This window comes from Impatiens glandulifera, chromosome 5 (assembly GCF_907164915.1).
Source record: "Impatiens glandulifera chromosome 5, dImpGla2.1, whole genome shotgun sequence".
NCBI classification, from domain to species: domain Eukaryota; kingdom Viridiplantae; phylum Streptophyta; class Magnoliopsida; order Ericales; family Balsaminaceae; genus Impatiens; species Impatiens glandulifera.
Genome location: NC_061866.1, coordinates 31602703 through 31625060, shown reverse-complemented (window position 1 = coordinate 31625060; position 22358 = coordinate 31602703). Strand labels below are relative to the sequence as shown.

The window sequence follows — 22358 nt, the reverse complement described above, 5'->3', positions numbered from 1 at the left end:
AGTATTCATTATTAATTATTTTAAATTATTTATTTTCTTCTTTTTATATTAACATTAATTATTAATTATTTTAAAATTGTTTAGTCCTAATGGTAGAATATAATAGTGTGCACAAAAATAAATTAATTAATAATCAAGAATTGAATAATAATAATAATTCATTCATCAAATAACAAAAGAGTAGTAATCAAATATTAGACAAAATAATATTTCTTATTACTGAATCAATATTAAAAATATTTTTTTATTAATTTTATTTTTATTTATATTAAAATAAATAAGAAAGAAACCTTATTAGATTAAATTAAATAAAGAAAAAGAGAAAATTATTAAGAAAGAAATAATTAATTAAAAGATCATATACTGCATAATTTTAATGATGAGGTTTGAATAAAACTAAGTTGGATAATTTACCCTTGTGCAGTTACATATATAAAAGAAGTGTGTATATTCGGACGTCGTCTAACTCATTTAGACGGGGTGCAAGGAATGCGCGGTTAGACGTCGTCTAACTCCTTTAGACGTGGTGCAAGGAATGCGCGGTTAGACGTGGTCTAAGGAATGCGCGGTTAGACGTCGTCTAACCTTCTTAGACGTCCGAAGGAGCGTCTAATTCTCTACCCAGCTTGTCTGTAGTTCTCGTTTTCAACAGTCTGACAACTCAGCTCAAACAACGAATGAACAACTATCACATACGCTATTATTATTCAAATTGCTCCCGTTGTACCTTTCCAGTACAACACGATCTCTGAGAATATTCGGCGCACTATCAGTCTAGTATAGTCACGATCCCAACGCTTATATCTCTGTTGTACTACCTGTACTATTGGCGGTCGTTCAACGAAAAGAGGACACATGTCCACAAAGAAGATTCCACCGTTGGTGCTTTTCAAGTATAAATAGATATCCAAGGACAATAGACGAATCTCTTAGTGACCTAGACAATCTTGAATACATTTGCGCGTACTATCTGAATCTCTTTCAAGCTAAGCTCAAGAGAAAAGTACTCATGTTGTGAATATTCTGTAATTCATCTACTGTTTTTTCTATGTGAAATTTCAGTATTATAAGTTGAATAGAAGTTGTTCTATTCTACAGAGAGTTAGCTAGAAATTCAGAAGCAAACGGTTATTAAGTCATGTGTTTTTTGACTGGGTTTGTGCAGTCGTTGTATTAAATCAAAGTCTAATAGTGAATATCCTTTCTATTGAGGAAGAAGAGGTGACGTAGGAATTTTATCTCCAAACATCCATAAAACTCCCTGTGTTATTTACTTTCCATCCATTGCATTCATTTGTTTGACACTTCAAATCTAACAAATTTTTCCGCACTTAAACTTGTTCAAGAGTTCGTGAAGATTTGTGAAGAATAGAAATAGGGTTTAACTTCTAACAGTGTTAAAATCGAATTGAAATTCATAAATTGTTAACTGTAGTCAGACCCCGTCTCTATTGTTAACACTGATCCTAACACCCTTAACAATAAAACAAAATTCATAAATAAGTTGCTAAAATTTCTTAAAAAATGAGAATTAAGAGGATGAATACGTATGTTTATAAATGATCTTTTATTAGTATATAAGTTTTTTTTCTATAAAAAATAATAGTTGTCAAGATTTGAACACAAAACCTCACATTTGTTTATTTTAAGATGGACCTCTAACCACCACTAAGCTATTCATAATATTAATTTAGTTTATTATTATTATTTTTTTTATTTTTTTATTTTTTTTTTGAGAAGGCTAGGTTCCGCTACTCCTATGGAATGCGACTAATCCCCGCGGGTTAAGTACATAGCCCGCAAACATACTTAACCAATTAACCAGGCGCAGAACTTGCCGCCTGACGGGCTCGAACCCAGGACCTCATGGAGGCCTGGGAGATATCCACCTCTTGTTGTCACTAGGCTAGAAGAGAGGATTATTATTTAAAATATACAATAACAATGTATATATTTTTATAATATATATTTTCAAATGATTCATTATTTTATTTAAATTTATTAAAAATTATTTTAAAAATAATATTTATAATATCATCTAACAAAATTATATTGAAGTTTTGAAATTGTAGATCCGAATCAAGGATGATAAAAATAATCCTTAATCGCGTAATTCCAAACGGGTTTTCGGTTGGATTTTGATTGGGAAACCGACGACGGCGAGAAATTTGGGGTGGGATTGAGATTGATAGGAGGAAAGAGGGTCGTTATCGAAGGCGATGAAGAGTTTGAAATTGGGTAGCCAGGTTATAAAGAAAGAGGTAATGTCGCGTAAGTGAATGAGGTTTAAGACCATCTTCAACCCACAAACTCATTCTCAAACCCAAAATACAGTAAACGTCACATCAAACGGTAATTCATCTTCAACTCAAAAACTCATTTTCAAACTCAAAAGAATATTCTTTTCTTATACTAACTTTTTAACCTTATTAATATTATCTATATATTTATCGACTTTACATATTTAACCACAATCTTTTCTCATTCATGTAATAATATTAAAATAAAATTAATTATATATCAATAATTCATAAACAACAAAATGATTCAATAATACATTTAAATAAACAAACATATTATATTAAAATAAATATTATTAATAAAAAACACTTGGTACACATACACATAGCATAAACAATGTATCAATTCTCGGAATTAGTGTACTCTTCCCACATATGTTCGATTAATGCATTACGAAGTTCAATGTGTGCATCTTTATTTTTTATTTTTCCGTACCGAGATATAAAATCTTGAAATCGATTATTTTCATTTATCACCATCTCGACCTCTAGTGAATGCGTTTCTATTTCAATTTCGATATGTGCATTAAGGTCACGTTCATCCTCAACAATCATATTATGCAAAATTATGCACGTAGTCATTATATCATGCAACACTTATTTTCTCCAATATTGTATCGGTCCTATTATAATATAAAAACGTGATTGAAGACTCTGAATGCACGTTCAACGCCTTTTCTATATGCTTCTTGTTTCATTGCAAAGTATTTTTTCTTCCGACCATGTGGCTCATGAATTGTTTGCACAAGAGTAGACCATTTTGGATATATGTCATCAGCTAAATAATAGTTCGTGTTATATTCTTTTCCTTGAATTACAAAATGAGCTGGAGGAGAAATACCTTGAGTTAGATTCGAGAACAGATGAGATGACTCTAACACGTTTATATCATTGTTGGTGCCCTGCAAACCAAAATATGCATGCCATATACAAATATCATAATCTACGACAGCTTCGAGAATGATAGTAGGCTTTCCACTACGACCTGCGTATTGCCCCGCCCACGCGGTTGGACAATTTTTCCACCTCCAATGCATACAATCTAAATTGCCAAACATTCCAGGAAATCCACACTACTGACCAATATTGAGAAGTCTAGAAATATTATTTGGTGTTGGCCTTCTAAGATAGCATTCACTAAATATCTCAACCACCATGCGACCGAATTTTTTCATACTTTCAATTGCAGTAGATTCTCCAATTTTAATATACTCGTCTGTGGCATCTGATGGAGCACCATATACCAACATATGGAAAATTGCCGTTATTTTTTGTATTGGAGATAATCCAAGTCTGCCCGCATTGTCCAATTTTTGTTGAAAATAGCGATCACGATCTTTAACTGTGTTAACAATTCGAAGGAACAATGAACGAGACATTCGATATCTCCGACGAAACATGGTCTCATTATACATTGGATTATCTGAAAAATAATCATTGTATAATCTACGATCGACATTTTCACGATCACGATTGATGACAATATGTCTAGGAACTAAACCACGATGTTGTACTTGTTGGCTTTGTTGTTCAAGAAGTTGTTGGATGATCATGTTGTTATTTTTGTGAAGACGACATTTTTTTTTTGTCTTTGATGAATCATCATATTATCATCATCATCTGAAGAAGAAGATGATGGTGATGAATCACTAACGTTGAAATTCATTATGGAGACTTGTGGAAAATATATGTGATAAGTTATGAATGATTTAACAATATCAGGAGGATATGCTATGTATTTATAGTAGTGTAATTGCAATAGGATGGTAATATAGTCATTTCAATTAATTTTATGGGAAGAAATAGGACAAGTTTTTCATTGTATGGTCATTTCAATTAATTTATGTGGAGAAATAGTACAAGCTTTTCATTGTATGGTCATTTCAATTAATTTATGTGGAGAAATAGGACAAACTTTTCATTGTATGGTCATTTCAATTAATTTATGTGGAGAAATAGGACAATTTTTTCATTGCATGGTCATTTCAATTAATTTTATGTGGAGAAATAGAACAAGCTTTTCATTGTATGGTTATTTCAATTAATTTTATGTGGAGAAATATGACAAGTTTTTCATTGTATGGTCATTTCAATTCATTTGAGTGAATGGTCATTTCCAATTCAATGTAATAAGAATGGTAAGTGTTAGGACTTTACCTATATATTGACATGGAGGGTAACATATAATTCACTACATATTACCATTTGAATTCAATTGAATACATATTTACCTTCATCCATTGTTAAGAATGTTTGTCCGATCAACATCCTATAACATAGATGAGGATATCCTCTTATGTCGGGTTTATATCGAAATTTCTAAGGACCCAATTGTTGGAATTAATCAAACAAGTGACTGATTATGGTCTCGTATTGAAGAAGCTTTCAATGGAGATAGGCTGGAGCATTGGGAAATTCGTACTAAAATATCTATGCAAGCCCGACTAGATACTATCCAAAAAGAAGCAAGGAGACTTAATGCTTGAGAATATGCATCAAAGCGGTGCTTCAAATAAAGATATTGTGAGTATTAACATGTTATTTGATATACTATTACTTATGAATTTTGTATTTAATTATTTGAACTTCACAGATGTTCAAAGCTAAAGTGTTGTTCACGAAAGATTCTAAGTTCAAAGTAGGTTGGAAGTTCGATCATGTGTGGAACATTGTTAAAGATTTTGAAAAATTTGAAGATTGTTCCACAAGTAGTAGGACAAATCAATTTGTCAACTATGCCTCTTTCGAGTTAGAAAATCCAACTCCGGATTCTGTTGGACAAGCATCCCCGGTATCTCCTCATTTTCTCTTAACTTGGAAGGTTCAAACACTAGTTCTCCATCTAAAAGACCTATCGGAGTGAAAAAAGCAAAACTAAAAAGGAAAAATGATGTTAATACATCATTGGCCATAAATGAAATGCAAGAAACAAACAAAAAAAATACTGAAGAAATAAAAAGGGCAAATGACCATATGTAAACACAATTAGATATGCAAAAGAAACGTTATGAGTTAAAAAAAAGTAAGGAAGACAACAAGACTTTAAGGCAATATTTGAGTAAAATAAAAGATTCAAATGTGCGCGCATTTATTCGGGCTCAACAAGCCCAAATTATGAATGAAATAACTCAAAATGAAAGTCAACTAGATCATTCCACCCCGACTACATTTTCGGACTATTTCAATAATGTTGGAGGAAGTGGTGCTAATTTACCCGATTATTAATTATTATCTATCGTTCATTTATATTATTTGTGAGCAAATTTAATTATTGTATTATTTAGGTGGTACTTTTAATCATTATACTATTTATTATGTAACGATAATTGTTATTTTTTAATGTATTTTTATGTTTATTTGTATCATTTATAATTAGAAATTTATAATTTATAAAATTTAAGTTATCAAATATAATGTAAAAATATAAAATAAATTAGATAAAATTTTAAGTATAATAAATTTAATAATTTAATTATATATTTAAAAAATATTATAATTTTCTATCTTAAAAATAAAATAAAAATATAAGTTGAAGGATTAATTTATATGTAATGAAATTAAAAGTTATTAGAAAAAAAAAAGTTGAATAGTCATAACGCATGACGCATATATGCATATGCGTTTTTTAGAGGAAAAGAGTGAATTCCTATTATGTAGTTGTGTTTATGTATCCAAGCGGTTGGAGATGCTTTGATGAAGGAGTAGAAATTATATATATATAATTTTGTTAGATGATATTATAAATATATTTTTTTAATTAATTTTAATAAATTTAAATAAGAAAATGAATCATTTGAATATTTATATTATAAATTTATATATATGATTATTATATATTTTAAATTACAATAAATTTTATAAATATTGTGGATAGCTTAGTGGTTAAAAATTCAACAATACAAATATATAAATGAAATTTTGTGTTTAAATTTGTACAACTATAACTTTTTATATATTAAAATTGTAAGTTAATGAAAGAGAAGTAAAGAATAAGGTTTGATCACCTGACTTCCCAAATTTTTACAACACCATTTGTATAGATATTTATATATTAAAGTATATATATAATTTTAGAAACTTATCCGGGCTAGAGCCCATCTCCCCCACTACATAGCTCCTCTTGAACGCAATATTCAAAAACATAACAACGCAATATACAAAATATGACAACGTAGTATTAAAAACTAACATGATAACGTAGTATTAAAAACATGGTATTTGGAGTTTATACATTTGCAGAATTCATAACATTTAGAGGAATCATATTTGTTAACTTTCAACTTCGGACATTGTCTTCTTCTTCAAACTTTTCAATTTCTTCGCTTCGTTTTTCTTTGCATTCGCTTCGTTTTTCTTTGCATTCGCTTCGTTTTTCTTAGCATCAAAGATAACCATTTATTTATTTGATTCCTAAAATCATAGAAGATTGCAAGCTAGACTACACCACTTAATGTCGCACTGAAGTAAAGTAAAGAATGATAGTTTACCATTTTGAAGCGACGTTCGATTTGTGATTTGCACTTAAGTAAAAAACGACTGCGCTCGAGCTTACCGATCAATGGATTCTTCGAAGAGGCACGCGAGATTGGTTTAGGGTTTGAAAGAAGTCTGGGGCGTAATGGGAAGACGGAAGGAATGGGAATACAAATAGGCGGACTTTTAATTTTTTTTTCAAATTTTTTTTTGTAAATAATACACCGTGGTATATGCTACATGGCTGCCACTTAAGGAGTCCTGCCCAATTGCTCCCTTTAAAATTTCTCTAATAAAAAAATCTATGCCGCGAAACACACATACAAAGAAGTTAACTTTCTTAACTTTCTTTTATTTATTAATTTTATAAATATGACACATTTTGACAAGTTCATAAATTTAAATATAATATTTGAAACATCATGCCATGCCATGCCAAATTGGTAGACAGCTCTAATATTATTTTCAAAAATTAATTTGTTATCAACATTAAGCAGTGAAATACTAATTTTAAATTAGATGATATTAAATAGTTTTACTTAAAAAGAAATAGAATTTGATGGAAATATTTAGATATATTTTAAAGATAAATCTAGTATGAATTTAGGTTAAGAAAACATTAACAAATTTAAAATATATTAAGTTTTGACGTAAAAAGTTGGTTTTTTTTAATTATGCTAAAAAAAATTATTATTAAAAATTAAAACTATCAAAACGTTTAACAACTCCATCAACAACTTAATTACAGGGGAAAGCGAAAGAGAGTTTAGTGAGTTTAGAGAGTTTAGTGAGTTCCAAATGTCATATTTACTATGTACCATCTTCACATAAATTAATTATTTTATAGAATAAGTCAAATGTAATGAAGGGAGAAGGAAAAGTCCACTTATTTTGTGGAGGTGGTACAAAGTGGAACATAAATTTTGGAACAACAGAGGGTTAGGCAGAGTGGGTGTCGTGCATGGCTATTTCTTCAAGGAGGTTGGCCGCCATAATCTCTAGCATCGCAGCCAGCATTTATTTCTTTATTATCATTTTACAGGTTCCCCTTTTCAGGTAATTAATTAATCTTCATCAAATCATTGTGTTGTTTCTGTGAAGTTGAATCATCAATGTGCTCTTGATCGGTGATCTGATAGGATTCATATTCGTATTCATTTTCAATCAGTAACCAAAACAGGAATAATATATAGATATGTTAACCATTCATTGCTAATTAAGATATTTGAGTCTTCAAAGGAACACAAATACATAAGCAATAGCTTTTTCATCCAAGACTTATGTTTCATTGCAAAGTCAATTAGTTCTTAGATCCATCCTCATTTCATATTTAAGAAATGTATGTAAATTTAGTATTTTCCCATCTTGGCAATTTGAATTGACTTCTTTTTAGTAATATTTTGAAGTTCCATCTAAGAGAATTATGCTTCATTGTTTGTATAGGAGCCAATTGTTGAATGCATGTGTTGGGCTCTTTCTTTCATATTCCCATAGTCAAACATCTTGTTGTTAATGGATGAGGAGTTTATCAATTTCTTTCTCTGTAAGGATACCTTGCAAGGAGGCAGGAACATGCAGAACACCACTTGAGTTAACTTGTTATCAGCTTATGGCAAGTGAAATCTTCTTCTTGCCTACATTTGCTATCAAGGTCCTTTTATACCCTGGAGCTGTAGCAGAGGCTTTCATCTACAACAACCCGATTCCTAAATTCAATCATCTTCTGATCAAAAGCTGCCAAAACTTTGATTTTCACCAAATTGAGGTACTAGTATCTGTTTGCAATAAATTAATGTTACCCTTTTCTAGCTAGCTAATTGTAATCTAGGAATTCTAGAAAGGTGCTGCTGCCTTAACTAAGAAATCTGATTGTTGGACAATTTGATTGATTCTGTGTATGGCTAGCTAGCTAGCTAGTTGTTAGTTGTTAACTCCTCCAAAAAGACAAAATATATAAGTATATTCTCAAGAAGTTGGGGGAAAAAATGTAAAGAAAAAACAGACGCAGGTTATTGCAGGTAGCTACTTATGCGTGGCGGGTGCATTGATAAGTATTTTAAAGCCAGGGAGACTGAGCTTATTTGGTACCATCATCATCTTATGGGGCCTCAAAATGGACCATTTTCTAGGAGATCAAGAACATGAGTTCATCATGAAGATCTATCCAACATTCTGGTTTGCTCTTCTTCTTAGTTTCCTCTCCATTAAGAGCGATGCCAGGGCTTTAATTCGATGTTTCAGGTTCTAGGACCTTTCTTTTCCAAGCTATTTCATCATTATTATTATTTTTTTACCAGTTCATGTACACTAGCTAGTACTATTCTTCTTTAATTTCCTAGTTAGTATAATTAATAATATAAAGATGCAGAGTTTTTTAAGAATTTTCCCAGAGATTCTCATGATCTAGCTCTTCAATTCATCATGTACAGTGACTAGTATTATCTTCAATATATGTAAATCATATATAGCTGCAATTCTGTAGGAGAAACTTCAAGGAGATGTAATTATATCTCTAATGACATCTCTAATATATTTATGTTATTATTTACCCACATCCATATTAAATAATGCAACTTCTGTTTTAGTCTTTTATATGGTATCATATATAGCTTTTGACTTCAGATTTTGCAGCTTCTTTTGTTGCAGGTTGTTTATATACAGTTTAATTACTTGAGTATATATGAACTAGTTTTGTGCTGTGTCGTCGTAAATCATCAACATTTTCAAGCTAATATTTGTTTTTAAATCCATAATAAACACGCAACATTTTATATTTACTTTTACAATCTCATTATCAATCAAACAAATTTCAACACTATCAAGTTACAATTGTTTTTCCATTGAAAAATAAACACACTATATTTTTGCAATGTTTTTTTTCAACTTGCCATCCTTAATTCCAACACCTTAGCAATGATCTTACTACACAAAATTGTATAAACCAAATAGGTTTACACTGCGACAATAGTTCAAGGTGATGGACTTAAATTTGATGCCAAACTCGTCCTAACATCGTTCATCAGCAGATGGAGAATCTTTTAAGTCTCACCCATAATTTCAACCTACTTTACAATTATGGGGCAACCTATCTCATATCGCTATCAATGTGGAGCAAAATCAAAATTCAGAGAAGTAACCATAATCACAAAAAAGATGATAAACTCTATGAAATTATACGAAAAATGAAGTGTTATTATCATCAAGCCCCGACAGCTTGTTTGGCCTGTAGCTTTTGGTTCTCCTCTAAGAGATTATCATATTCAAGAAGTAGATCTGCAAACTGTTTCTGAAGAGCAGCAACATGGGTTTCTGCATTTTCAACGCGTTTGTCTTTCTCCTCGTGATCCAACTTCTGTTTGTTTGCCATCTCCTTCAAACTTGAAACCTCTTTCTGCAGCAATTTCATTTCGTCTTTGGCTTTTCTTTCCTTTTCCTTAAGTTGTAGGTTTTCTTGCTCCAGCTTATGCACGTCAACCTTTGTTGTTCCAACTCTATCTTTCAGGGTGGCTAGTTTACGAAGATAATGGTGCATTCGATCAATTAGGAAACCAAGAAACAGACAGAATCCTGCCAACATATTATTCAGAGTGCCAAGGAAAGAAATCAATATTATGCATTGAAATATATTTCAATATAGCCCAAAAATCAGGAACACAGATGAAAGTAAAATTAAGGGGAGAAATCTTGAATACAATATCATATCGACAAAGGGAAGTGACTATATAAGTATATATGTTCATCCATTAATCGGTCCCTTTACAGATTTTACAACTGTCCTCATTTAACAAATGTACTAAATAACCAGTCCAAAAAATCATTACTTCATTTGCAAAATCTATAATTTTTTTAATGTTAGAAGCTAGCATGACCTCCCACAACCATACCCTCCACTTCAACTTAAGGCGTACAAATTTACTTATTTCAAAGAACCCCTCCAAACTAACCATTGGATTTTTTTTTTCTTTTCTTTTGTCAAATTGAACTCATATATCATTAAAATCAATGTCCTTATTGACTACACACAATATCCTCATTTGCGTTACATGTCTAATTTCGATTAATAGATCCATCTTTTGCTTTTACCACAATAAGATGACCTGCTTTTCTTAGACCTTCTAGCAAATTAACTTATAAAGCTCCTACAATAATAAGGTGGATTAAATAAACAAAGTTAATAAAATGTACGAAAAGATAAATTGAAGTATGAAAAAGTAATTAATGAATAAAATGCATGAACATTCATGTTCAAGAGAAAGATGTTAAAGTTGTATTCAAGAACTTTTGATATGGGATTTGCTAATAGCACAAAATGTCAGGCATATGAATCTCACCCCCCTTTCATCCAACAAAAGAAAATGGCATCTCTAGAACCTCTTTAACATTTAAAAGGAAAATAAATAAAATGTACGCCCATCCATTCGAGGTTCAAAGCTATTTAGAAACACTTTTTAAATATGTTTTTATATCTGGATCCAGAATGATAAATAAAATTTTGAATTTTCCATTGACTAAGTTTAGTTCCCAAACCTTTCTTTATTTGGACCCAGAAGCTAAATAAAAAGTGTTTCCAAATTGGGTATCAGTATTATTAGAAGCGTCTGGCTACACACGTTCTACACAAAAAACTACATATTCCAAATAGAGAACACGTCTTAATGGAGGTTTTCTCACAAAATTTTGGTCACCAGCCAACCAAGCCAAATCAGGATAAATGCAAATGAATCATACAAAAAGAAGACAATAATAATATACTTTGTACTCTATCAAAGAATAAGATTGTTTTCAAAGCACAAAGATATGCCAGCCACCTCATGTAAATAAGAACCGTGCCAAGTTGCCAATGATCAATTTTATATGTATCCTTATCCAAACAAGAAAAAACCAAAAACTAAACAGACTACCAGAATAAAGTACCAACTAACTGCCATTCTGCACTTTCATCATATTACCGGTCGTTAACCGAAGTACTACAATCTCAAAAAACTAAAGGTGAGGAAATAGAATGACATAAGCCCTTAGATGAGAAACATATATAAATTTCATAAGAGAGACGACACTGAACTTCATTCATATACTCATTGACATCCTCTTGATGAACTAGTTAGCTCTATTTATAACATAGAGTAACTATCTATTCAAAATGCATAACAACTTAGCCTAGAAAAGTATAAAACAGATATAAAAGATGAGGAACTTAAAGGCGATTAATCTGTATTGTCTATGTCATCGTATCTGGCTAACCATTGAGCCCTGCTCTACGTGTGACTGATTAGAACTCAATTGGGCCTATATCCCTTCACCCTAAACATAAGATCTTTAAGATATGTCATCTTGATATTATTATTGGACTCATTTCAAAAAGTTATAAGTTTCTAGGAGATTAACATGACAAGGTATCAAAGTTCCAGTTCGGGAACATTTGAGGTTTAAATACCCATCTGTTAGGAAATAAGTAAATAATAGGGATAGATTCAGTACAACGTCAATACATAGAGTAGATGGAAATATTGTACATAAGAACTAAGAAGTGAGCGAGGCATATAAATAGATGTATGGACATCTGTAATGGCAGCTTGTTGAATGAATGAAACTAAGACAGAATTCATAAATAATCAACCTAATAAAAGAAAATCTCAATTGAGATTCATATTAAATGAATGAATGAAACTAAGACAGAATTCATAAATAATCAACCTAATTGATAAAAGAAAATCTCAATTGAGATTCATATTAAATGGGTTAAAGGTGAAATCACAATGCAAAATGAACTCGGTGTAGGAAGAAATACCAAATAGATACATGAACTTTATCAAAAGTAACATATAGGCTCTTGTGCTATATTAGCACCTGAATTGTCCTTAAACTATTGTGCTTTGGAGCAAATTACTCTAGTAGCCTTTTCCATTAATAAACATATATAATTTTTTGACTTCTTGATTTTATGAGTTTTCCGGTCACAAGTCTATAGCTCTTTAATGGGATCTAAAAATTGATTAACAGAAAAGACTGCTGGAATAATTTGCTCCAAAATATAAGACTTTTGAAATTAATACAGTAACTGTATGCCACTAAACTTTATAGATAATTTTGAAAATGCCCTCTAAAGTGTACCAAATTTTGAAAATATACTTTCCTTCTTGCAAAATCCAAACATATTGCCCAAGATCTAACAATAATTTGTGTAAGAGCTGTCATAATACACCCACATTTAGTGATATGTAAGCCTTTTTTTTGCGGAAATTGCTGACATAGCCCATTGAGGTAGAATTTTATTGATGTGGCAACCGTGTCGAATAATAGATGAGCAGCAATGCATATTCTGTCCACATCTTGTCTTTTAAAATTAAATCAATGATGATTTGCTTGATTTTGCAAATTGGAGGATATATATCAAAATAGGTCCAAATATATAAGAAAATTGCTAGAAAGTTCAAGGGAAAATTGAAGTATTCTCTCTTAAGGCCTATTGCTTCTTTGAAATAAGAGATCATGTTTTTTGAAAGGAAATGCAGGCCTTCTTCAAGATGAAAGAAGCAACTAATTCAAATTTAGATATACAATTGATAGTAAGTTTTTCTTCTTTTATGAATTAGTCAATTTCCTATACTTGTGAAGTTTTATCATAGGACTTGATTATTTTAATATGCAATTGATAAAGATTCAACTTTAAGATGCAATGCCATTGATCATATTAGTTAAGAGAATGCCTCATAATGAAGATGATCCATTTTCCATTCCCAAAATGTCTTTCATTTTTATTAGGCAAAAGATATTCTACAATTTATGAAAAAAGAAAGCAAGTAATAAAATATCCTTAACTTGGACGAATTTGATATAGGTATGGAATTAAGATTTTATTTTCTTAAATATTAAAGTTTATACTAATAGAAACACAAACAATGTTTATAGAAAGTTCTGAACACGTAACCTAAACGTTGTTTTACTGAACAAAGTTAAGGTTTGCGGGTTAAGATTTTATAGTTCAAAACAATCCTTTATAGAGTTATGATGAATTCTACCACACAGTAATAATACAGATCAATGAGATCAAAATGGAAACTTAGAAATCATAGGGATCAATGATCATACCCATCAGAGATGCCTCTAGCAAGTTGGTCCTCCAGAGAACCTGATCCATGGGAGTCATAGTCCCAACCTTAACACCCTTGTTCTGAATCTTGACAATACTAAAGAAGTTGGACAATAGAATCACAGACATAGTACCAGCAACTGTTTTAATGGTTGCTGGACCCTTACCCATCTTGATTTGATCCAATCCCTTCATCACTAACTCCCTTAATGGTCCAATTCTCACCATTAGCAAAAATGCCATCACACCCTCAGCAAAGAGAACCAAAAATAGCAACTGAATCATTTTCACAAAACAAATTCCACCAAAGTAGTACAATCCTTGACCTTAATCTTAGAGAGAATTGGATGTCTACCTCATACCAGGTGATTCTGGTTAAGGAAAGATGGGAAATCAACAAAAAGAGGAAATGGGGTTCTATCCATAACTGTAGAAGAAGGAAATCATTAGTACAGACGGAGAACTCTTACTTACTCCTCTATAGCAACTAGAAAATCTCGGCCGAGGGTTTAGATTCAATTCCCCGGAAGCAAATTGTATTAAAGCTTTGAACTTTGACTTCCTTTCCTCCTGATAAGTGCGAAGAACGGCACTAGCATCCAAACCCTGGTGGCAGATCTGTGGATTTAGCTCCAAAGCATAAAGGAAATGAAAAGAAAGAGGGAAAAAGAGACAACTTTGTGTCTAAAAAGACTGTCTTTGTTCAGGTACAACAACAGTTGAGTTGGGGTTTTAGAGGTTTCAATGTTTTTGCAACTGGTTTCGCATTCATACTATAGTTCTCTTTTTTTTAGAGATTATACGGGATTACGATTTTCAATTAATATTACAATATAATTTTTTTTTTATTGTTTAACGGTACAATTATTAACAATTTTTTTTTAAACTTCTTTAATAATATAACAAATTATTTAAATATTTTTTGGTCCAGTCAAGGACGTACATATTCAATCATGTATCATGTATGTATCCAACCTTATATTTCACACATTAAATTAAATGTATCTATTTCACCTATTTTAAATTAATTAAATAAAATAAGTACAAAAATAACAATATTATAATAATTTTAAACAAAATTTTTATTTAATAAAAATTTACAAATTATTTTGATATATCGATAAAATATTTTTGTTAATTATAATATTAATTAATATATTTTGAGGGTGAATTTGAATTTGTTTAGTTATTTGAATAAATATTATATTGAGTTGATATTACTTTTGGATCGATTTGATTATTATTTTTAGTGTTCTATTTTTTTTTTTTTAAATTATGAATTTAAAACTAGGTTTATTTACTGTACTTCCTCTTTATAAACAAAACAAAAGAGTTAAAAATTTATTACCTAAAATAAATTCACATTGAGTGATCATCTTATTTTTACTTAATATATTTATCATAGCATTTTATACTGGGACGAATCTATGTAGGGTTCTAATGGGTCTATCCCGAAAATTTTTTTCTTTTTTTTTAACGGTAGAAATATGAAATTATCCTTAATTTCTTGAAAAAATTTAATATAATTTATTGTTTTTTTATCTAATTATTAAAAAAATAGTAAAATTTACTTTTATATACTTATTTTTTTCAAAATATTCTTGTAATTATTTTAAGCCCACCCTAAATTTTTTTAAACCTACCGGCAGTTAGAAATTCTGAATCCGTCCCTAATTTTATAATATTAATTATAACCAAAACAAATGTAAAATAACAATAATGTAAAGCTAATCTGAACAAATAAAAAATATAACAACATGAAATAATGTTTGAATCCCAATAAAAAAAACATTAATGATTGTATATTATAATAGTGAGAAAAAATCGGATTATGTTTGAGATATTGATTTTGACAAAAATTATGATTAAATTTTATCTTGATATAATATATTTATATTTATTACTTTTTGACTATTTTATTTAAGAAATTTACTTTTTAATAATTTTCATATAAACATTTAAATTTCACCTCAAAATTATATAAAAAGAAAAGATGGGATTTTAGATTAAACATTTATATTTCCATACTATATAATTTTGAATAATATATTATTTAGATAATAATAAATAAAACAACTTTAGATTATTAAATCTAAGTCCAAAAGAACTAGCATTTCTTATTTGATCTACAAACCATTCTTCTTTATTTTTGACTCAAAAAAATATTTATATAGATTTAATATTTATACACCTAAAACATTAAAACAATTTTTAAAAAATTAAATTATTAAAGAACTTGTCAATAAAAATGAAAATAATGAAGATTACAATTCTTTAAACTAAATTAGATTTATTTTTTAAAAGATGACTAAAATTATAATTATTGACCAACTTTGTTTCTTATTTTTTCTTCAACTATTTGGCATTTCCAAACTAGCACTTGTTTCGGATTTTTTTTCTTTTAATTAAAGAAAGACTATTATAACACACCACAAACAAACATGACCCGTTTAAACACAAAAATGCTTTCATATGTAAATAAGTTCGTGAAATGCTTTGTTTATATTAAATTGTCAAATTAGATAGTCTTGTAAGAGAATTTTTTTTTTTTAAATACAATTATTGTGTCATTAAAAATGTTGGGCAAAGTCTTAACTAATTGCCAAATATCTTTAGTTTGATCCTTACTAAAAACGATTTAATTTTGAAAAAGTCGTAACTATAAGTTATTTAAGCATCCGAAGGTAGTAAAAAAACAAATTAGATAATTGTTACCATCTCTCAAATCACCTTGATCATCATTTTGTTTGGTTAAAATTGCGTTATTATTGGCTTAAAAATGTGTGTAGATGTGTACAAGCCCAACATTGACAAAGCAATCTCCTTGAACTAAAAAACCAACTACTTAAGTTAATATGATTAATGTTTTGGGATGTATAATTTCAATAACAAAACAAACTAAGTGTAGACCTAACATGACAAAATACCATAATATTTATATGACATCATCCTTGATGATCTCCAAGAATTCCTTGACTGAATCGAGACCGTGAGTGAAGAAATCGCTTGACATGGATTAAGACCACGTTTACTATGTTTTTCATAGGCTATATGTTATCCGCAGTTCATTAATGAAAAAAATTGTATGTTGTAAACTTGTAATATTTAGTTTTTCAGTCTCAACACCACACAAAACCACCTTGATTTTGTTGATGATGAAACATTCCTCATTAGTGATCTCCAAGCATATCCATTGACACTTGTAATGACTTTGAAAATGATAAACTGCATGGACGGTTATGTTAGGAGAATATTCAAAATTATGGTGCAAATTCACTTAACCAACTTATAAGTTGAATTTATTTATTTTTGTTAAATTTTAAATTTTTTTTTGAATGATCACTCTATTGGAAAAACGTATATTCTATTCCCTATATGATTGAAAACTTAGGAGCAAATAAAACACAAGTAAAAGCGGAAATAAATAACACAATGCACACACGAAGTTTTTACGTGGAAAACCTCCTCAAATCAAGGAGTAAAAACCACGAGACTTTACGTCCAGTTCAAGCTTCACTAAAATCAGAGTTGGAAATACAAACAAGGTATAACAACCTTTTAATAGCGCAGAAAGATAAAAAGGCATACCCAAAAAGATACAACTTTTTGGTCCCAAACAAGTCAAATAAAAACTTAAATTAGGAAGAACCTTTAAGCTCCAGAAAAACTCTGTTTGAATCTCCGATCGTGAGTTTGATGAACCTGCGCGGCTGTAGGCGAAAATCTGCTACAAGATTTTTCTCTTTCTTCCTTTCTTTTAATTTTTGACTTCTGCTTCTTAATGATGGCCGCTCTTTAAAATACTAGAACAATTATGTCATAACATAACCCTTTAAATACTATAATACCCTTAATGAATTAAAATTGAACTTGAACCCTATTGGGCCTTTTTTATAGTTGGGAGTCCAAAAAAAACCTAACAAACTCCCCCCTCACAACTATAGGAAAGATGTTGTCAACCCGGCGGTTGGACAACAAAACTTGAACTTGCTTAGTGGTAGTGCCTTAGTCATCATATCGACACTATTATCGTCTGATTGCACCTTTTTCTAAAATCAACAACTTTTCATCTAACGCATCCCGTATCCAATGATACCTCACATCAATATGTTTAGATCTAGAATGAAATGTTGAATTTTTCGCTAGATAAATAGCGCTTTGACTATCACAGAGAAACACATACCTTTCTTGCACAATATCAAGTTCAAATAATAACTTCTTAACCCAAATCAGCTCCTTACAAGCTTCCGTTGCTGTAATAAGCTCAGCCTCCGCGGTTGACAACGCAACACACTTCTGTAGTCTCGATTGCCAAAAAATAGCTCCCCCTCCAAAATTAATCAAATAGCCTGAAGTGGATTTTCTTGAATCAACTTCACCTGTCATATCTGAGTCGGTATAACCAACTAAATTCGGATTCTCATTTTCAAGGCAAAGTTTCATACTTGATGTGCCTCTGAGATATCTAAATATCCACTTCACCGCTTCCCAATGTTCTTTTCCCGGATTTAAAAGAAACCCGCTGACAGTACCAACAACATAAGCTAAATCTGGTCTCGTGCTAACCATAGCATACATAAGACTACAACAACAGAACTATATGGAACATTCTTCATATATTCCTTCTCATCATCATTTGAAGGACTATATTCAGAGCTTGTTAGATAAAATTAGACCGGTCAACAGAACTTAACATAAATAAACCTCCCATGCAGGAACAAAGATCCGGACCGGTCAAACCAATGAACCGGTTAAGAAAACTCAACCGGTCAAGTTATCAAACCGACTAGAAACATGACCGCACAAAGAAAGACAGGATCGATCAAAACCGAAGGCTGGAAACACCAGACAGTCGGTCATTAACCGACCAGAAGCCAAGGCAAATAACCGGAAGTCATCTGGTAAAGACAAATAACCGACTAGCACAAGAAGATACTTCGGGTATCTGCTGAGAATGATACCAAAGGAACAGACTGAACATTTCCATATTCATACAAGTCTGAGGACAGTCTGCAGGCTGTAGAAAATTGTCCTACAGGATCTTTCCACTTCAGGATAAATCAGAGGCAATCTTCCAAGTACAGACAACTGTCTAACCGACAATTACCACATTGAGTAAAAGACAAACCTAGCCGGTTTGTCCTACACACTGGAAGAACAGACTGTCAAGTCTGAAAGGTTGACTGTCAGATCTAAACAGTTGACCGCCAGGTCTGAAACACTAAACCTCTGCTCAACCAATCAGATTCAAGGAAGTGAAATATGACCGTTGGCATATTTCACCTATAAAAGGAGCAGTTGAAGAGGAGTAAATGCGGAACACAGTGAACAATTAAGTTACAAGTGATAAGATTGTGTTCTCTCTCTAGAAAGCTTAAGTGCTAAGTTGAAGTGTGTATTTACAATTTCGGTGTAAATTGTACAGGTGTTATCGAGTAGGAAATAAGTCTCGATCGGATTGTATTTGTATTCCTTAGTGAATATCCTTCTCGCGGTTTCGAGAGGAAGGGGTGACGTAGGAGTTTTATCTCCGAACATCCATAAAAACTTGTCTTGTTATTTATTTTCTGCCTGATTCACTTGATAACCGAGCTGTACTAACCGACCTACACCTTTTTACCGACTCTACACCGAATCACCAAGTTACAAAAACCGACCCATCAATTTCCAAACCTGTCCTATTCAAAAAACCGGTTCTACCTATCTTGTGAGTGTGCTGCTTCAACCTGAAACAAACCACTTCCGCGCTTGAACCTGGGTCAAGGGTTTGTGACAGTTTGTGTAGTATTGAAACCCCGGTGTTAATCTCTAACCGGATTAATCACCACCCTTTGAGTGAGACGCGCTAACCGGCCCAACCCCGATCCTCCAGCCGCGACCTAGATCCTAACAATTGGTATCAGAGCAGTTAGTTTCAATACTCAAGCAAGCATGTCGTTTGATAGGCCACCAATGCTAGAAGGTGATGACTTTGCCAACTGGAAGGCACGAATGCACCTACACTTAATCACCATGGATGATGAGATGCAGTTCATTCTGGCCGAAGGACCGATAATCATTGACAAGGACATGAAGGAATGGACAGCTGAAGACAGGAGAAGAAATAACCTGGATAACCATGCCAGAAACCGGATCTCCAACAGTGTGGACATAAACACGTACTGCAAGATAAGAGACTACAAAACCGCAAAGGAAACATGGGACACGGTTATTCAGATTTATACAGGAAATGAAAGAACCAAGGAAAACAAGGTAATTGTAGCTACTCAGAAGTTTGAAAGCATCAAGATGAAACCGGGAGAAACAATGAGAGAGTACAATGACCGGTTCACTGGTGTGTTAGATGAACTAGCAACTCTCGGCAAGAGGTATGATAACAAGGAGGTCATCATGAAAGCATTAAGATCTCTTCCAAGTACGTGGGACATAAAGACAATGGTGATGAGGGAATCAAACTGCCTAAGCAAGATGAAACTACATGATGTATTCGAAGATCTTAAGGCATATGAGTTTGAAATGAGATCTAGGACCGAAGAAGAGGTTTCGGCCTCAACCTCAACTAGAGCACTAATCACATCCACAGAACCGGTTGTACCTGCACCGATCAGAACCGCTGAACAGTTACCGAGGATGCCATGGCAATGTTTGCACAGAAATTTGGGAGGTTCATGAAAAGAAGCCAATCGACAAACTACAACTATGGTGATAAATCAAATGTAAAATGCTATAACTGTAACTGTTTGGGACATTTCAAGTGGGAATGCAGAAAACCGAGGAGGGATGACCGGAAACCAGATAACCAAAATAACCGAAATAACTACCAACAAACCGGTGAAGGAAGTGAAGTTCAGAAAGCACTAATAGCCGATGATGGAGGAAGCTTATGGGCTCACAGTGATAGTGATGATGAACTCACATGCCTCATGGCAAATGAGGAACAAGTATTTGACTCTCCTTGTGAAGAATTTACTAAAGATGAGTTATATAATGCATTAAATGATATGGTAGCTGAGTATAAGAACCTACTAGCCATGTTACCTAAGCAACTCAACTTTAGAGCCGACCCTATAGTACCCATTCTGACAGAACCAGAAATATCCGTTCTAACCGAACCAGAGATCATAGAACCTGATGAAATCCCTACCTTAGAAACCGAGTTAGCACCTAAACCACCACTCAAGACCGAACAGTCTAGTGAACCAGTTCGAGAATTAACCGAAGAAGAAAATGCCCGACTCCAGTATAAAATGGCCGCATATAAGAGATCTAGTGACATGGTAAAGAAGATGTGTAGCTATAAGAGACACATTTTTTGCATGTTTGGTTTGGGTTACAAAAATGATAGATCCAAAAACCAAAAACCTGTAGACAAAGTAAGGTTTACAAAGGGTGACCTTCCTCTTATAAGTTTTATTAGAAGTTCCTTAACCGCTGAAGAGGAATTGACCGCATACTATACGGTAGAAAAACTAACCTATGTAGGTCCAACCGACTCTGAGAAATGGCTTGATCCTGAGAAAAGGAAAGCCGACCTGCTCAAAAATAGGAGAGCCAATACTCAACCGCATAGGTCAAACCACAAATCACCCTCATTTAAAGCCTTCGTAGAAAAACCGAAGTATCCAAAACCGAGTGCCAAAAAGACGGTCTAGACCTTAGCAAAGAAAGTTGTCCGGTTCGTCAAAGTCTGGATGCCCAAGGGACTAATCGCATGTGGGTACCAAATAGTTGTAAATATGTATATTTTGCAGGATTTAAAGAAACGGCTAGGAAACTCTAAATGGTACTTGGATAGTGGTTGCTCCAGGCATATGACCGGGAACAACAACCTTCTAACCGACATCAGAATAGAAATCGGTGCACTAATCACTTTCGGTGACAACTCAAAAGGTAGAACTGTGGGCAAGGGTAAGATTGTCCATGGTAACCTGACAATTGATAATGTACTCTTAGTTGAAAACCTACGTTTTAACCTACTAAGTATTAGTCAAATGTGTGATGCTGGATACATGGTAGAATTTCTTAAACATGCATGCCTAGTTAAGAATTCTCAAGGTACCATACTACTAACCGGAAATAGGCTAGGAAATATCTACAAGGTAGACTGGAAAACTAAGATATAATATCCTGTATGTATGATAGCTAAGACTGATCAAACCTGGTTGTGGCATAAAAGACTAAACCATCTGAACATGAAAACTTTAAACTTTATTCGCGGTAAAAAGTTAGTCGACGGAATTCCTGACATAGTATTTAATAAGGATAAGGTTTGTTCAGCATGTCAAATGGGTAAACAAACTAGGTCAACATTTAAAAGTAAAGGAAATATTCAATCTAAGATGCTTAGATCTCCTTCACATGGATTTATTTGGACCAATTCAAGTCATTAGCCTAGGAGGTATGCTTTACACCATGGTAGTTATTGATGATTACTCTAGGTATACATGGGTAATATTTCTACCATCTAAACGTGAAACCGCATCAAACTTAATCAC

General features: G+C 32.2%; 2 protein-coding genes and 1 pseudogene across 2 annotated transcripts; 1 reads left to right on the top strand and 2 right to left on the bottom strand.

Annotated features, from left to right (window-relative positions):
- Positions 1-2642: 2642 nt before the first annotated feature.
- On the bottom strand, positions 2643-3853 carry LOC124939220 (annotated as a pseudogene).
- A 3880-nt stretch (positions 3854-7733) lies between these two features.
- LOC124939219 lies at positions 7734-9021 on the top strand. Its single transcript, XM_047479722.1, has 3 exons — positions 7734-7829; positions 8298-8581; positions 8732-9021. Exons 1-3 carry the CDS (start codon positions 7735-7737, stop codon positions 9019-9021), a joined length of 669 nt encoding a protein of 222 aa, XP_047335678.1. The 5' UTR covers position 7734.
- A 697-nt stretch (positions 9022-9718) lies between these two features.
- Positions 9719-14565, bottom strand: LOC124940729. The gene is made up of 2 exons (XM_047481264.1): positions 13863-14565; positions 9719-10340 (listed from the first exon to the last, which is right to left on the bottom strand). Exons 1-2 carry the CDS (start codon positions 14146-14148, stop codon positions 9973-9975), a joined length of 654 nt encoding a protein of 217 aa, XP_047337220.1. The 5' UTR covers positions 14149-14565; the 3' UTR covers positions 9719-9972.
- Between the last annotated feature and the right edge of the window lie 7793 nt (positions 14566-22358).